This window comes from Drosophila hydei, unplaced genomic scaffold (assembly GCF_003285905.1).
Source record: "Drosophila hydei strain 15085-1641.00,03,60 unplaced genomic scaffold, DhydRS2 tig00000149-arrow-pilon, whole genome shotgun sequence".
Lineage (NCBI taxonomy): Eukaryota > Metazoa > Arthropoda > Insecta > Diptera > Drosophilidae > Drosophila > Drosophila hydei.
In genome coordinates, this window is record NW_022045678.1 from 1618032 (window position 1) to 1635024 (window position 16993).

General features: G+C 35.4%; 1 protein-coding gene across 1 annotated transcript in view; it reads right to left on the reverse strand.

The window, feature by feature from the left end:
• Window positions 1-15094, reverse strand: part of LOC111602382 (cell adhesion molecule 2) — a 56790-nt gene extending 41696 nt beyond the window's left edge. Inside the window, exons 1-2 of the mRNA XM_023319403.2 lie at window positions 14773-15094; window positions 1841-1915 (exon numbers count right to left, since the gene is read on the reverse strand). Coding sequence (XP_023175171.1) covers window positions 1841-1915; window positions 14773-15094 — 397 coding nt within the window. The remainder of the gene's footprint in view (window positions 1-1840; window positions 1916-14772) is intronic.
• Between the last annotated feature and the right edge of the window lie 1899 nt (window positions 15095-16993).

The window sequence follows — 16993 nt, forward strand, 5'->3', positions numbered from 1 at the left end:
CACACACACACACAACTCTATATATATAACTGTACCTCACATACATTTTCAAGCCAAGGACAGATTTAGCTTCAGCATTTTTTATCGCTGCGTCGAAGCTTAGAGCTGGGGCTGAGGCTGCGTCGGCGGTGGGGCTGTGCGGGTGGTTAGGCAGAAATGGAACCTCAGCACGTTTCAAATACAATTTACAATAAATAAAATTTAAAAGCGAGAAAAATGCTGCGACAACAGCAACAGCAGCAGTAGCAGCAGCTCAGCAACTGAAGACAGACACCGAATCGCGACGGACTTAATGTCGCCTAACGTAGAATGGAAAGTGAAGGGCCAGAAATGGGAAGTGAGCACGTGATGCTTGGCATAAGTAACACGAAACACGCAGAAACACGCAACAAACAGATGAGCTGGAACAGACCGAAGAGTGTATGCTCTAACGAGAGAATTGGAGAAGCAAAGTTAATTTTAGAAAAAGAAAAAAGTTAACTAAGGAAATAATTGTTGACGATATTTGCAGATAAAAAATAATTAATAATGGGAGTTCTCTAATACAGGCTAGACTATGAAAGGGCTTTAGAGGATTTTAAAGTATTTTTAAAATTAAATAAATATAATTAATATTTAGTAAAATTCAAGTATATCTTAAAATATGTTTATAGCAAGATGTGGATTATAAAATTTTTTCATATAAAAGTTATATTTTTGGGTATGTTTTTAGCAGAGAGTAGCTTATAAATTCTACTATCTAAATTAAGTACAATATAAGAAATAATAAAGAAATTGTATTTGATTTTATTTATTTTTTATGACTTTTTCACTGATTCCGAATGTTTTGGTAGCATAAAAATAGTATTTGTTAATAAAGGTATTATATTAAGTAATTTAGTAAATTTCTGGTGTATCTAGTATTAAATATTATGTATAATTTAATTGAATATTATTTCAAATTTTTAAAAGTTTCAGAAGATAAATCACTTTAGGAAATCTTATAAGTTTCAATTCATCTAACTAAATACTGTATTATACTATAATTTAGTAAAGTAATAAAAAATTATAAAATATTTAATGTAAATAATGATAATAAGATATATATATATATATATATATATATATATATATATATATATATATATATATATATATATATATATATATATATATATATATATATATATATATATGTATATATTTATATATATAAATAGTTTTATATATTTTTTTCTTTTTTGGAAATAAAACTTTTGATGGAAAATGATTTCTATGCAGGCGACATCTTTCCTTTTTTATAGCTCTCTTACTACATGAGAGAGATTCATATAATATAAATATTAAAATATATATTTAGATAAATATATAAATATAAATATATATATATATATAATAGATAGATAATAGATAGATCAGATATGCTTTTAGTTCACAAGCTACAATACTTTAAAGAACTTTTGCTGAAATTAGTAAACTCTAAAATATGTTCTCATATTAATATTTGATCATATATTTAAAACTAAAATAATACTTTAATTATTTATTATAATTTTCGATATATCGAAATATATATAAATTATTATATAATCCTTTAAAAACTGTTAGTTTCTAAACTAAATTAGTATTATTATAAGTAAATTAAATATCTTATCGAATTTTATTAATTACATAAAATAATTGAAAGCCTGCAAAGCTGTTCGCTAACTGTAAACACAAAAAGTACTCTAACTGCTGCAAATACTCGAATAAATATATCCTACCTTGCTATGCACATAGGGAAATTGAAATAACGGCAATTGAATGGGGAGTGGTTTGGGGATGACTTCAAGAGCAATGTGTATAGGGGAAATTATCTTACCTTTCTCTGGTATCACGTTGACGACGGTGTCTTCGCGTATATCTTCCAGCAGCTCCTCATGATTTTGCATTTCCGCTTTAAGATTCGAAATGAGAAAGAAAGAAAGAGAGAGAGAGTGAGTGAGAGAGAGAGATAGAGAATGAGAGAGGGAGAGTGAGTAAGCGAGTGAGGGTTAAAGAGTTACATTTTACAGTTATTACGTAGTTAATTTGAGCTCGGTTTGCTCTGGCGGAAATTCAATTTGTGGTTTAAGCATTGAGCACTTGCCATCAATATGCGCAGATAAACAGGTTGCACAGCAACCGCCAAAAAAAGCACCACATAAACACATGCACACACACACACAAACACAGCAGGGGGCGTGGCCGGACTTAACTCTGTTCGCTTCGTGCATTTTTCCAATATTTTAGCGCATTTTGTTCGGCGCCTTCTTTACGAGCTGCTTGTAATTTTCGCCAACCGCAAAATGCACAATTTGACTTTTGTGCAGCTGCTGCCAGTGCTGCAGCCGCAAGGGAGGCAGAGGTGCGTGGCGCACCCAGACAGGTGCAACGCGCCTCATCAAATATTTAGTAAATGCTGCCAAATGGCGAAATGTGCAAATGGATCTACGCTGATGCGTTGCCAGTTCAGAAATGCGATTTGGATGTGGCGTTATATGATTACAGTTTTTATTAGCTCTAATAGCGTTAGTCTAACGGCACATTGAGCAGAGCTAATTGCTTCCATAACTAACGAGAGTCGAGAGTTACCTGGGTACACAACGCGATTCTGTTGGTCAAATGTATTAAGCGGCAATTGGCTAAATTGATAATTGAAAACAAATTTGATGACAAGGTGTACATGACTAGCAGATACCCTGTACTTGAGCATTTGAGCTCACGCTTAGTACTTATGCACGAATATTTGATTGATATTCGATAAATAGCTTAAAGTGATCATAAAAGAGGAAAGCACGACTACAGGATACCCTGTAGCTGTTGAAAAGAGTTTTCCATTTGTATTTAAATAGTCATGCTTAACTAATGATTGACAAATTAATAACAATAACTGCTAATGACATAATAGTTATCATATACATGACTAGCAGATACCCTGTAGCAGATACCCTTAGCAGCTATGCACAAGCAATGTATTGCTTAAGTAATGATTGCTAAATAATTAAATACAAATACGTGCCAATTAATAATATATGGCGAATGAATGACTTGTAGATACCCTGTACTTGAATGAGTCGACAAACTATTTGCTTAGCATTTTTATAGCTTATATATATATAGTTATTTTTATTATTGATTGATTAATATTTGCAAAAATAAATATAAGAAAAGGAGTATACGACTTGTGTATACCCTACACATGAGTAGTATCGGCTTATTGCCTGGCAATCATATTGTTGTACAAGTGGCTCAGATGCAAGATACCCTATATTCGCATAACTGAATTCTCGAGCTGTTGCTTCAGATTTCTGTGTTAAATCATATAAAAACTACATTCAAGCTGATAGTAAATGAAAAGTTTTTGACCAGCTGACTAAAGATAGCCTAAATACTGCATGAGCTAACAAAAAAATTGAATTGAGTTTGCATAATTCAGAACAAAAATCTTATAAGTGAAGCAAGTGAGACTCGCATTTACCCTGTTCCCAGCATCCCCTAAATAACTATCTACCCACAGCTGGCTAGTCATATTTAAAGCACTTTGATGTACATATACATATCATATCATAGACGAATAGCCTTCATCTTTAACCTTATCTTTATCTAAATGAATTAATAGAAACCTATAAAGATGCTTTAAGTATACATAATACGAATGCACAAGATCAATACGATTCTAATTTTAGAGGCTTCGCAAGTTGAAGAGGATTTTAATTTGAAAAGTAGATTGTGCTCTCCAAAAAGTTGTATTTAACAACTTTTCTATCACTTTCATTCAGAGACCATACAGAGTATATCCGTTCCAACTCGCTCTCTCACGCTCACTCCCCAATCGAGCTCAGCATTGTGTGAGATGTCTATTCAGCATGTGAATTGCCGACCCGTTAGCTCTGGCAACTAGTGTGTGTGGATCTGTATATTTATTTGATGAGCTGCTGCCCCATTTTCACGGTCACGTCGACTGTGCTCGGCTGCTAAATCACGTCATGCCAAGCAGAGCGCAGAATGTGCAGTTGGAAAAGCGTTAAAATAAGAACTTTTTGAGGAAAACTTGCGGGCAGAGCTGTCGCTGCGCGAGGTGGCACGTCGCAGTCACTTGCAACATATCAGCCGCACATACACATCTATGTGGGGCAACTATGCAATACAAAATATTACAAACAGGCTGAGCTGAGTCGACAGCAAGGCTGTTGCCTAACTTGAGCAGCAGCTAGAGAAGAATTTTGTTGCTGCTGTTGCATTTGATGTTTGGCAGAACGAATCCGATGGCCTGAGCCCAACCCTCACCCTTAACTGGAATCGAATTTATTGCATACTTCTGTGCGTTGTGGCAAGAGCCACAAAATGTATTTGCCTTTGCCAGCCAGCTGTGACATGTTGCACCAGCTTCGTTGCAGTTGTTCCTTACCACAAGAACAACAACAACAACAACAACTCGAACAACCAGCGCAGTTAGCATGTGTTTGGCGTATATTAAAACGCCGAATTGCTGAGCATGAAAATTAATTGAAAATTTGCTTCATTTCCCTGACTTTTCCTTCACATTGCGCATTTCGTATTTCGCTCTATATTTGTCATCAATTTTTTACGACAATTTCTCTTTTCAAGCAAATTCCAATTCATTTGCTCTATTGACAGTGCGTCTGCACGCATTGGTTAGAGTCCAAGGCCTTTGCGCTTATAAATAACTTAATTTTTTTTTATTTATTTTATTTTCTTTCATTTTTTTTTTTTTGCTGTCATCGTGCCGAAAAACTAGGCGAAATATATGCCAAGGTGGCCAAGTAAATGCCGCTAAAAATCAATAGCAATCGCTTCGAATAGACGAGGCATGAGCGAGAGGCCGATAGCGAGAGGGACAGAGAGAGTGGGGGATTGGCATGTAAATGTAACAAAGTAAACTTTGCCTGGCAGTTTTTGTGCCTTTCAAAAGTCGAATTACCTTAAGGATATTTGACTAAAAGACACTGTATATATAGGAGTTTTTCTCAGACTGTAAAGCAATATACTAAAGAGCATTAAATTTATGTGTATGTATTTAGCTGAAATTTGCTATCTACTAAAATAGTTCAGTTGGAAACATGAGGAAGCTGGAAGTGGTCCTGATGGAAGCATTCTCGAGTATAAACATTCAAAATATTCCCAAATCAGGCATGCTTTAAAATTATTAATTTGAAATAATTAATTAAATTATAAATTAATCTTCATCCGAATTTTAAATCTTACAAAGCGGACATTGCAGCAAACCAATATGCTCTTTTCTCTTTGAGCAGAAGTATAAAAATATTCGAATTCAGTTATTTACAGTCATTCGTTTAATACATTAACATTTTCACTCAAATTCCATATTTGTATTTTTTAAACTCTTTATACTCCATTCTCTTTTCTTTCGATTCACACTCAATTGACTAACAACAGCTATGACGTGAGCACTTGCCTATGCTGAATTGAGTGAAAACAAGAAATGAGATCAGAGCAAAGAGAGCGAGTGTGAGTGTGGAGGCAAGCAAGGCATGTATATCCTGATGTTGGGAGTGAGAGTGTGAGTGGTTTTGCGATAGGCGCCATTTGCACTCATTCTCTCTCTGCAGAGCAAGTAAGTGTGGATAATGTTTATCCACATATTGCATATTGTTGATGTTGGTAGTGTGAATAGGAGTGATTTATCGACAGTTGTACTCATTGCCTCTTGATCTCATGTTAAATGTGTATGTTTGAGCTGCGAGTAAGTAGAGTTGGCATAAAATCGTTATCCACAAAGTGAGCGTGTTATCGACTATACATACACACGTATTTTAAATATTGTAAGAAGAAGAGCAAAGAGAAACGAATTGCGCTTTTTGGTACCAAAAGATCCTCTTTTCGTTCTCTTTATCAGTTGTCTAATCTCAGTGATTGACATCAAATTCTTATTGTGCACAAAGTAATGTAAAGAGAAGAGCAAAGAGAAAAAGGTATGCCGTTCATAATTAAAAGCAAATGCTTTTAGGTTACAAGTTCAGTAACAATATGCCCCTGACTGTGAGTGTGAGTGTTCGAGGAGCACGTGTCCTGGCCAATGCTCATCTGTCATTTCCTTGTCATTACACCCACAAGAGCTTATGAACATATTTCAAATTGAGCTATTTCTGTTTACCACTTGATTGCACTCACCTTTTGGGGACAGGCTCAGTGGGCCAAACCTCAAAACTTCATTAGCCAAAAAGCACGCACCGAATTTGTGGCAACAACAAAAAATCTTTGAAACGCTGGGCGCAATAAATTGCTCGGCGGCAAAAATAAATGTAAAGTAAATGGCGCTAATTCAAAGTAGATTTATTTATTATGCTATTTTTCTTGCGGCACTGCGCCAAGAAATATGCTTTAAATTTCCATCACAGCCCATTGAATGTGGCCGAAAAACTTTAAAGCACACAGAGAGAGAGAGAGACAGAAATAGAGCGAGGGTGGGAGAGGGAGCGAGTGTGAGTGAAACATAAATGAATATATACGACGGTGGGCAGATATTGTGCAACAAAAACAATAAAAAATTCCTGGGAATAACTGTGGGGCAGCTGTGAACTGTGAATTTCCTTCATCTTCTTCTATTTTTTCTGCTTCACTCTCTTCTCATCTTTTTCGGCTAAGTACACGAGCATATTAATTTACGCACATCCTGTGGTGCCAGCTTTGAGAAGCGACGCACCTGCTGCGACAGACATCTGCAGATCTCAGTCCACAGCCGCCCGTTCGCGCAGCGGCTCTGGCTTAAGGCAGCCCCAGTCTGGACTGTTGATTTTGGCCATAATGCTAACGCATTTAAGCCAATTTTCGTGTCAAGTCCCAATGATTTATTAGCCAGACGCGTAGACAGACAGTGCTTAACGTGCCGGATATAGAGGCGAGCCCTAACGTCGCACGGTGTCAACAATTGCCCAAAAGTTGCACAAATTTGTCGACAATTTGTAAATGCCTTACTTAATTTTTGCAGCTCCTTTGTTTGTTTAGTCGGCTAATGATAACGATTGGCCTGCCATTCGACAGATGCTTATCGTGAGGCTGACTTATGGCCGCTTTGCTATTTTACATTCCAAGGCATTGCAAAGCGCCAACAAAGTGTTCAGGAAGTGACGAACTGAACGCATCCCTTTTCGGCAATTGAACAACTTGAGAATTGCACAGAGAGGCGAAGAGAGAATATGAAATATTGAGAATGGCATAGAAAGGATTTGAATATAAAAGAGAGGTAATTTGTATAGAAATACAAAACATACAATACTTTAGAATATCAAAGAGGGTTTTTTACTTGAGAATTGATAAATATTGAATATAAAAACATGAGATCTGCATAGAGCGGCATTAAATGCAAAATATAGGGGAATTGTGTAGAAAGACTCAACATATCAATAATTGAGAAGTGCATAGAGGGGCATTAAGTGCTTTAAAAATGACATAGTTGAGTATGACAACTTGAGAATTGAATAGAAAGGCATTAAATATAAAACAAGCGTGAAGTTTATCAATACATGAGTAGTGTAAAGACCTCACTATGAATTTGAATAAATGAATATAATTGTTTAAATATATAATATACAGATTTTAAACATAAAATTTGAGAATTGCATAGAAAGGCTTCACACAGTTCTGAGTTTCAGTTAAATATTGAAAAATAGAATACTTTAAAAGAATATATATGAAGTCATATATAGATATATATGAGATAGATATATAAATAAAAATTGAGAATCGCATAGAGCGGCATTGAAGATAGACAAATTTTGAAATTGCATAGAAACGCTTTACATATAAAAATTCAAAACTATTCAATTAAAGTTTTTTTTATTAAAAAAGTTTATATAAAACTTCAATTCTTCCAATCGATTAATACTAAAATTAGAATTTAGCTAACTTTTTAAATTTAAATAACAATTACACAAAAAAACTCTGCTCTATCTGTCTCTCTCTCTCTCTCTCTCTTAATCAGATGAAAATGACTTGGTGGAATTGCTCGCCTCAACTCATTCCAAGATACATTTGAAGTGTATGTATTATCCAGCTCACATGCCACGCCCACACGTAGCTAATATTATTTGCTTTGTTGTGCACACAGCACGTTTCAGACTTCTTTGTTTGGCTGCCTTTTTTTATTTATAGATTTGCAGAAGCTCGGATCCTGGTAATTAAATGAAACAAATTGTTTTTATACTAAACCAAATATTAAGGTCCTTAAATTTGACAGTTAACAAAAGTGTATAAAAAGGACTAAAAGAGGCATTTTTACTGGGAGCAAACAGCCTTTCGAAACTCGTTATTAAAATATAATAATTAAATAAATATTTATAAAAAGAGGTTTCTAAATTCTTAGAAGCGAAATCATGAGGTTTGTCTGTGTATAGCTCATAATATATTTATAAATGTTTAAAGCGTGCTTAAGTGTGTTGTGAAATGAATAAAGAGCGACCTTGAATATATATATATATATATAATATATATATATATATATATATATATATATATATATATATATATATATATATATATATATATATATATATATATATATATAAATATTTATATATAAATTTCATATTTAAATAAAACATACATATACCCAGTGCAGAAGACTTCAGTAAAAATAATCGACTTCAACTTATGAGCTTATGAGTTTAGGTTAACAATTCGTGACTTCAACATTATACATATAATTTTGAAGATAGAATTTAGTGTAGCTCAGTATTTATTAGACTGTTTTTACTCAAATAATTTCCTTTCCTTGTCATGTCCTCTCAGTCTGGCCGCAGCAGCAGTCACTTATGCGGCTGCTTGGTGAATGTGGCATGCTCCAAGCTAAGGCAGCTCTTCACCTACAAATAACTTGTACGAGAGCGAGCGTCAAATTCGTTCAACTCATATTAACTAACATAATCTACTATTAAGATGCGCAGTTAACACTTAACTTTAATGACTGAAACAGTATGAGAATCGCAAAGAAAGGCGTTCAAGTATGAACATATTGACGGCTCTAGGGATCACTGGCAGTGACTCGGGCAAATGCTTAGACATAAAAATGGTATTGACGGATACCTTAAGCAGGGATACAATATAAATAATCGAGTATGAAGATGTGGTAATAGAGAAAAAGATGTTTATTTGTAGAAAGAATGTTCCCTAGAGATAAATATTTTATATGGAAAAGGCGACGTTCTTCGACCTTAACAAGTGTCCATACCTAAAGGTTATCCACTTTACTTCGATACTGTTTCAGACACTCTCAATGAAGGCTACGCTGCCTTGAACCTTCTCCGAATACATACTGGACACACTTGGCTGTCCTTAATTGGGTGTTTGAGGGCAAGCTCTATAGTATAGTATATAGTATAAAGTATCAGACTGAACCGTCTTTGGAAAACACTTAAAACTTGTATAAATTTACTATAAAATATCCTCACTTGTTTGAGATCATTGAATATTAAGAAGACTTTCGATAAATATTCTTCCATTAAGACCATCGAATATTTCAACAGCTGCCTGTTATCGATAACTCAGAAGCAGCTGTAGCACAATTGCACACTTTATAACTATTGATTTTAGTTTATAATTGTCTGGCTTTCCATCAAGTAGAGCGAATATTGCTTCACTTAATCTGCAGCTAAGCAGAGCATTTTTGGCACTTTAAGCACTCGCTGCATACCTGGACTCGCATTTGGGCCAAGTTGGTCAGCAAACTTGGCAGATGATTATAAAACTTTGAGTTGCGTACGTGAGCACAGATTGTGGCCAGAGGGTGGAAAAAGAGGCGGAGCAGGCAAAGCTCTGCTCAGCTGTTGGCCAAGGCAACTTTCAAAATTAGTCGAGTCAAATTTAATGCTGAATTTTCGTGAAGCTGTTGCCAATGCACTGTGTCATGTGTCAAGAGGTCGCTGGCAACACTCGAATAACTTTATCATATCGCATTCAGCTAGAAGTCACAGTGCTGGCCCATAAAACTTTTGCTAATTGAGTTGTGTGTTTGCCAGTCGCATTTATTTTTTGGATATTTACCAATGCAAGACTTTTCATTACCAAAAAAAATACGGAGGAGAGATTGTGCCACTTGCCAGTTGCCAGCTGCCCAGGGCAGGGGTCAAATGCAAAGTGTTAGGTCTCGAGCTAAATTAAATTTCTCTCTCTCTCTCTCTCTCTCTCTTTCTGTGTCTGTAATGGAGAACTACAAAGGCAACTTCAAACAAGACACGAACAAACGGAGCTAACGTGAAATGATGCTAAAAACAAACATTCGCCAAGAGGCAACAGACAAAAAGCGCAACAGCAAAGCAACCTGCTGTAACCTGAATACCCTAACCAAAAAAAGGCAGCAAAAGAATATAAAAATATATTTTTAATCCATTTAATATGAGAGACACGACAATAAAGACTTCAATATACAAAGCAAAATTGCAAAGAGAATTGCAATAAAAGCAAAACTTTTTAAATTTAAAATTTTTCTGAGTTGGCATTGTGTATGGTATAGCTTGGGTATATCTATGTTAAAATTTTGAGTGACTGGGTAAGATATTAAGCACGCCACAGCAGCTCGAATGCGGGCGCCTAGACCACTTATCGAGCAGTTCTCAGGTGTGTGACTTCATGATGCAAAGCACGATTTCTTAATGATATCTTCGGCACTGTTAGGTTCAAATAGCAAATCCTTATAAGTACTTAGGCACTTAGATGTCATCGATAACTTTAGCAACTGCCTATATAAAGATATCGCAAATATAAACTCTCTTGTCTGATCATCATTTCGTTACATTGTTTTATGCTCGTTCACAAAGTAAATCGAGTATTTCAAGGGGCAGTGCTCGTCTGTTATCTGTTCATCTTTCCTTCTCTCTTTCTATTCAACTGTCTGTCCACATCAACTCAAAGCATTTGTAGTTAGAGATTGGCACATTGAAAATACACTTAATCACATGAACCCTACAGCAAGTGCGCATATACCCTACAGCGAGTGTGTACCCTTTTGAGATGTCACGAAAGCAGTATGCAAAATGAAATACAAATTACAGCAACAGCTGCAACAATAACAGCAACAACAACAACAACAACAAGAGCTCACGCACACTCCACACAATAAAGCAACAAAACGCCTCAAAGGCCAACAGCAGCCGTGATTGTAGTTGGCTTCCTCTCCACTCCACTGCACTTCACTTCACTCCGCTGCTCTCTATTTTTTTGCTGTTGCTTTGTTGCTCTGCTCGTTGCTGGTTGCTCATCCGCCCCGTTGGCCAGGCGACGCGCTAAACAATGCAAAGCGCAAAAAGTGTTGCATACTTTTAGCGGCAGCGCTAGAGCGTGTGAAAGATGCACACAACAACCCACACACGCACACAAACACACACACAAACACACACACACACTGTAAATGGGCGTCCAATTTTTTGCCAGCGCGTTGGGGAAAATCGTTGAAAAATTGTCAAACAATTGCAGCGCAAAGGATTGGGGCAGCTCCATGCTCGATGCTCGACGCTCGATGCTCAATGCTTAACGGTGCAGGGAATTGGGCGTGGCAGGCGCCCAAACATCAACAAATGCATAGTGCGCAAACAGTTAAGTGCAAGCAGAACTAAGGAGAAATTTCATCTGACAAAGTCAAACGTGCCCGACGAGCCAGACGTACAAAATTGATAAAACGTTAAAGTTTAGACTACGTGATTAAAATCCTTTCAAAAGATGCGCCAAGCAGAACTATCTCCGACCATCTACAGGCAGCGGGCGCAACTTTTTGATAACCGAATGCCAAAAGTTTTGCGCTTCATACATAAATTATTAATGAATTGTGCGCGTAGCCAATTATTTCGATATTTATTTATTCCAATGGAAACTTTTAATTACAATAACTGGATAACTTAGCTTGAAAGTAGAAATGTTTTTAAAATAAAGTCAAAACGTTAATTAAGATTTAATTTATGTTGAGCGTATTTTCTTATATGTGCAAATCAGTTTTACTGGCTTGCGATCAAAGTTTGGCAGAATGAAATTCACAATTTCTTTGTAATCTTTTAATCTTAAATGAATTTTATAAGACAGCTTATAAATTAACTTGAACGTCAACAACTCTCTCTTTTTCTTAGTCTCTCTCTCTCTCACTCATTCTCTCGCTCTCTCTGTTTGTCTCTATACTCTCTAAATTCCTCTATCTCACCTGCCATCTCTCTACATATGTCTCTCTATATATGTATATTTCTCTGACTATCTCGCTTCCTTCGTTTCACTCGCTCTTTTTTCACCACTTTCTTTATCTCAATCTCTTTCTCTCTATTCTCATTCTCTCTATCACCTTCTCTTTCTCTCTTTCTCTATTCTTCTCTCAATTGCTCCACTCTTTACCAAGTTTGTTTGTCTCTTCGTTACTCGCTCTCTAAATACTGTTTACCTGTTTTATAATTAATATGGTAAAGAAAAGCGAAAAATATCTTGAAATAAAAAAAAAATACGTTTTCACTCTAAGAAGTTTTTCGTGTAAAAATAACACGAAAGGACTTATGTATAAGTCTTTATAACATAAAAAGAAAATAATTAAATTAAATAAATCAATTTACAGCAATAATAATGCTATAACAGAATAAAATACGCTTCGTATCCATACAGAAATCTCTTAATCAAAGGCATAACCCTTTTCTGAAATGGTCAGAGCCTCATAAATTTGCCATAAACTTGTTGATGGTGGCTAAAAAGTCGTGTTGGCACATATGTGTGTGTGTAAGCGAAAATAACTCGCTTTAAATTCAGTGCATTGCACGATGAAACTTGGTCAACATTGTCAAGTCATAAACCCAAAGAAAAAACTGCTCGACGACCCAAAGCGCCATCAATCAGAGTGTCAATCACTTTTTGTGTTCGGCCAAAAGCCAACGGCCTAAGTAGATGCCTTCATATTAAGCAAAACACGCACACACACACACACACACACATATATATGTATACTGAGGGATTTTGAGCGTTAGAACATTGTTGAACAATGTCAACTGTTGTCCACTTGTTGAGCACCCACAGCAACAGCAGCCCACAAGTCAGGGACAAAGAAAACTTAAGTGGCCGCAAAACACGGCTCTGGCCAGCCCTCAGTGTGTGTCTGTGTGTGTGTTTAGACATTTGGGCACAGACAGGCCACAGTTTATGTCAGGCAGCCGCAATTCGAATGCGAATACGCATACGCCATGTGGGCGCTTTAATTATTCTGTGAACGGCTTAGGTCTTAGGGCCAACTTAAACAGCCACTAAAGCCAGTCGCCCAAAAAGCACGTCGTCTACAACTCCACAACTGGCCCGCAGTGTGCAATGAGCCAAACTGGTGTTTTGGGCAGCCAGAACTCCGCCGACCCTGCCGCCTGTCACTCACATAATTCCGCTCAAGTGACAAGGAGTGGAGCAGGCCACAGCCGGGCGACACTCAAAAGTTTGTTGGCACTTGGCAGCCACACGCCAAGTTGACCTTGTGCTAAGCAAAAGCAAACGTAAATAGAGCGTGTTGGCTCCCCCAAAACCTCCTTCCCTTTGGGGGTTTTCCGTTCCCCTCTCTCTCTCTCGTGTGTATCTTCGTGTCAGCTACAAAAATCGAACCAAATGACGTGGCTGGAATTCATCTCTGAACTATAAGATACTTTCTCTTTGGAACGCTTTAATTTGTCAAAGGACTTGCACGAGTAGCTCGTATTATTGTGCTTGAGCTTAAAAGTTCGCTGCGCAGCTCTGGCAAAGTCGGACAGGTACTAAGTCCCATAATCCACAAAGCTGAATTTCAGTTACTTGACTGCAATTGAAATTGTTTTTTGCTTTCTTTTGAGATTTTCCATTTATTTTTATACATAAATTTAGCATTAAAATAATTTCAAGAAGTTATTTATAAGGCTTTAAAGTTATTAAATTGTTAAAAAGTATTAATCTGAATGTTTAAATATATGAATAAATATTTGAATTATAATTTGTACACATTTTAAATAAATCAAATAATATTTTCTATAATTTTTGTCTTATAATATTTTATAATAAATTATTTATATAAATATTAGTAATCAAATTTAAGATTTTGAACAAATTTGTAGTATATATTGTCAAGTTTTTTAGATTAAGCAAATATTTTGATCAAAACTTCTGTATTATTTTAAATTATTTAATAAATTGTTTAAACAAAAAACTATAAAAACGAATTGTAATGTAGAAAATAGAAAAAAAAAAATATATTTAAGTTATATAAATAACCAAAAAAATCGACATGAAATATAGAAAATATAAAGAGTAAAATAATAATATTTAATAAAAATATTTCTATTAAAATCTTCATAAAATAAAAATAAATTTATTTGAAATTATTAAGCAATAAAAAAAATATTATTAAAATATCTAAATCAATTTAAATAAAAAACGAAAGAAAAAAACGAATTGTAATGTTGAATATAGAAAAAAAAAAATAATATTTAAGTAATATAAAAACCCAAAAAAAACGACATCAAATATAGAAAATATAAAGAGTAAAATAGTAATATTTAATAATAATATTTCTATTAAAATCTTCATAAAATAAAAATAAATTGATTTGAAATTATTTAGAAATAAAAAAATATTATTAAAATATCTTAATCAAATTAATTAACTTGGTTTTTTTCTTTTATTAAAATATTTTATAATAATTTATTTACGCTTGTACATATTCTTCTAGGGAAACCCTTTTTTCAACCCTTTTCAGCCGAGTTTATAATTATATTAAATATTTAATGACTGGGATATGTTCGTACATTATCTGTTTGCACTTACCCAGATGATGTGCTATGTGATCTCGTTCCTCGGATTCGCCAATAATGAAGTCTGAATGCTGTTGCTGGTGGTGCAACAGATCCAAATGATGCTGATGCATTTCGCTGTCCTCGTCGTGGGCGTCCTGTGCGGCGGCCAGAGACCGCGAAAGGGTCAACCAACTGGCCGAGACGGCGGCAGCGGCAACAATTAGCCATGAGCATATTTCCGGCATTTTATGTTTCCGTTGCAGTTTCATTGCTGCTGCTGCGCTTGCTGCTGTTGCTGCTGTTGCCGCTGTTGCTGTCGCATCCGCTGTCAGCGGAAATATTTTAATTTTCATTTTTATTTGTTTATGCGTTCTCTTTTTTTTCTCTCTCTCTCTCTATCTCCTCTTCTTGACTGTTTAATATTTGCCCTATTATTATTTTTGCTGGAATCTTGTTTGGTTTGCTTTTGTCAATGCTTACGCGAGTGCTAGTAGCTGCATAGTTTGTTTGGTTCGCCGGGTGGGTGGGTTCGCCTATTTGCTTTCGACTCGCATATTCTTTATCTGTGCGAAAATGTGCTCTTTATCTTTGTTTCAATGGCAATGCATTGCGACAGTTAAATATTTACGCGCAACAATTTGTTCAGCCCTTGGCTGAGTGTTGAAATGCAATTCCCATTGCCTAGCTGCAGGCGTGTCCACAAGGACCTCGATGTTGTCCTCAACTGCAAATAACAACAACAACAACAAAATGGATATGAAAATTATATCAAAATGCATGGCATGTTTTAATAAACATATTTTTTAATGCGCGCATTTATTATTACTATTATAACATGCTTTTTTCCTTCGCTTTTGTATCAGTTTTCATCATGAAATTATTAAATATTTCATTATTTATTCATTTGCATAACGCAGCGTTTAACAATTTGTTCCCCCATCACTCTCTCTGCCTGCCTCTCGTTCTGTTTGCCCTTTGTATGAGTGGTTATAAATTATGTGCTAACAGCAAGCATAGCCTGCATTAATAGTTGCCAACTTTGTGGCTTAATTATGGTTGCATGAGCAGCGCTTATCACTGATACAGACGGCACGAGAGACAGAGACGAAGACAGAGAAAGAGAGTCTGCGTAGGACACAGTGCATATTCCACTTAAAATTCTTTCAGAAACTTCCTTCCTTTCAGCTGTAAGTGCGCAGCCCTTAGGCAACAGTTGCACATGATTTCACTTGAAAAAAAAAACCTTTTTCAAGTTCAGCTAAGGCTTTAAACTATTTTAATAGAAATTTAATGTATCCATATATATGAGAATAGCTTAATATAGCTATAAGTTTTCCTTTCCTTCCGCGAATTTGATACGCGATCCACTCTCAAAACAAAAGCTAATTCCAAATCTTGATTAAATCTTCTTAATTAAACCTGAAAAATAAACCCTGAAGTCTTCCGTAACTTGATATATGCAATTCATCCTTTGAGCTCTGCCAAACGGTCTTTAACAAACCAAAATAAAATTCTATAAAATAAAGCGCTGCGAAAATGCACTGAACCTAATAGGAATCTATTTGCAAATTAGTTTATAAATTGACAACACATCTAAGCCAGCTCTAATCTGGCTACCAATAAGAGCAGGCATAGGCTAAAGAGATTAATTCCTCTGGTTTAAAAAATGTTGCAAATCTTAACTAAAAAAACAGATGATATTTTAAACACAATTTAACAAGGCCATGGAAAATACATTGCTAAATATTATTACACACTTCACATATTATGCTTGAAGTTATTTTGAGTATTATCATGTATCAAGAGCTGAACTCAAAAGTCGCTAAACAAATTATCAAAATAAATATAAAATAATTTTAACAACAGCAAGAACACAGCCTTTGCATACATACAGTTTATATATAAGTATTTCTCTCTCATTCTCTCTCGCCTATTCTCTGTCTTCCATTTTTTCTCACTCACTCAAACTGTACTCCATTGGACAAGCACACACAAAAAATGGACGCTGGCTTCAGTTGCTTTGACGCTCTTTGTTAACATAGAATTCTCAAATGGTTACAGCTTAGCCGGAGTAACACAAGCGAATCTGCTGATGAAAGATTCAAGAGCTTCCTCCACTAATCACGGTAGGAGGCACCTTCAGAGAGGTAGAAAGTTTTTGATTACCTGGTTGACGCTGCATAAAGCATTTTCATCTATCTCAACCACAACCACAAAAAGATGACTTTTTATACATTTTATTTAGCTGTCTC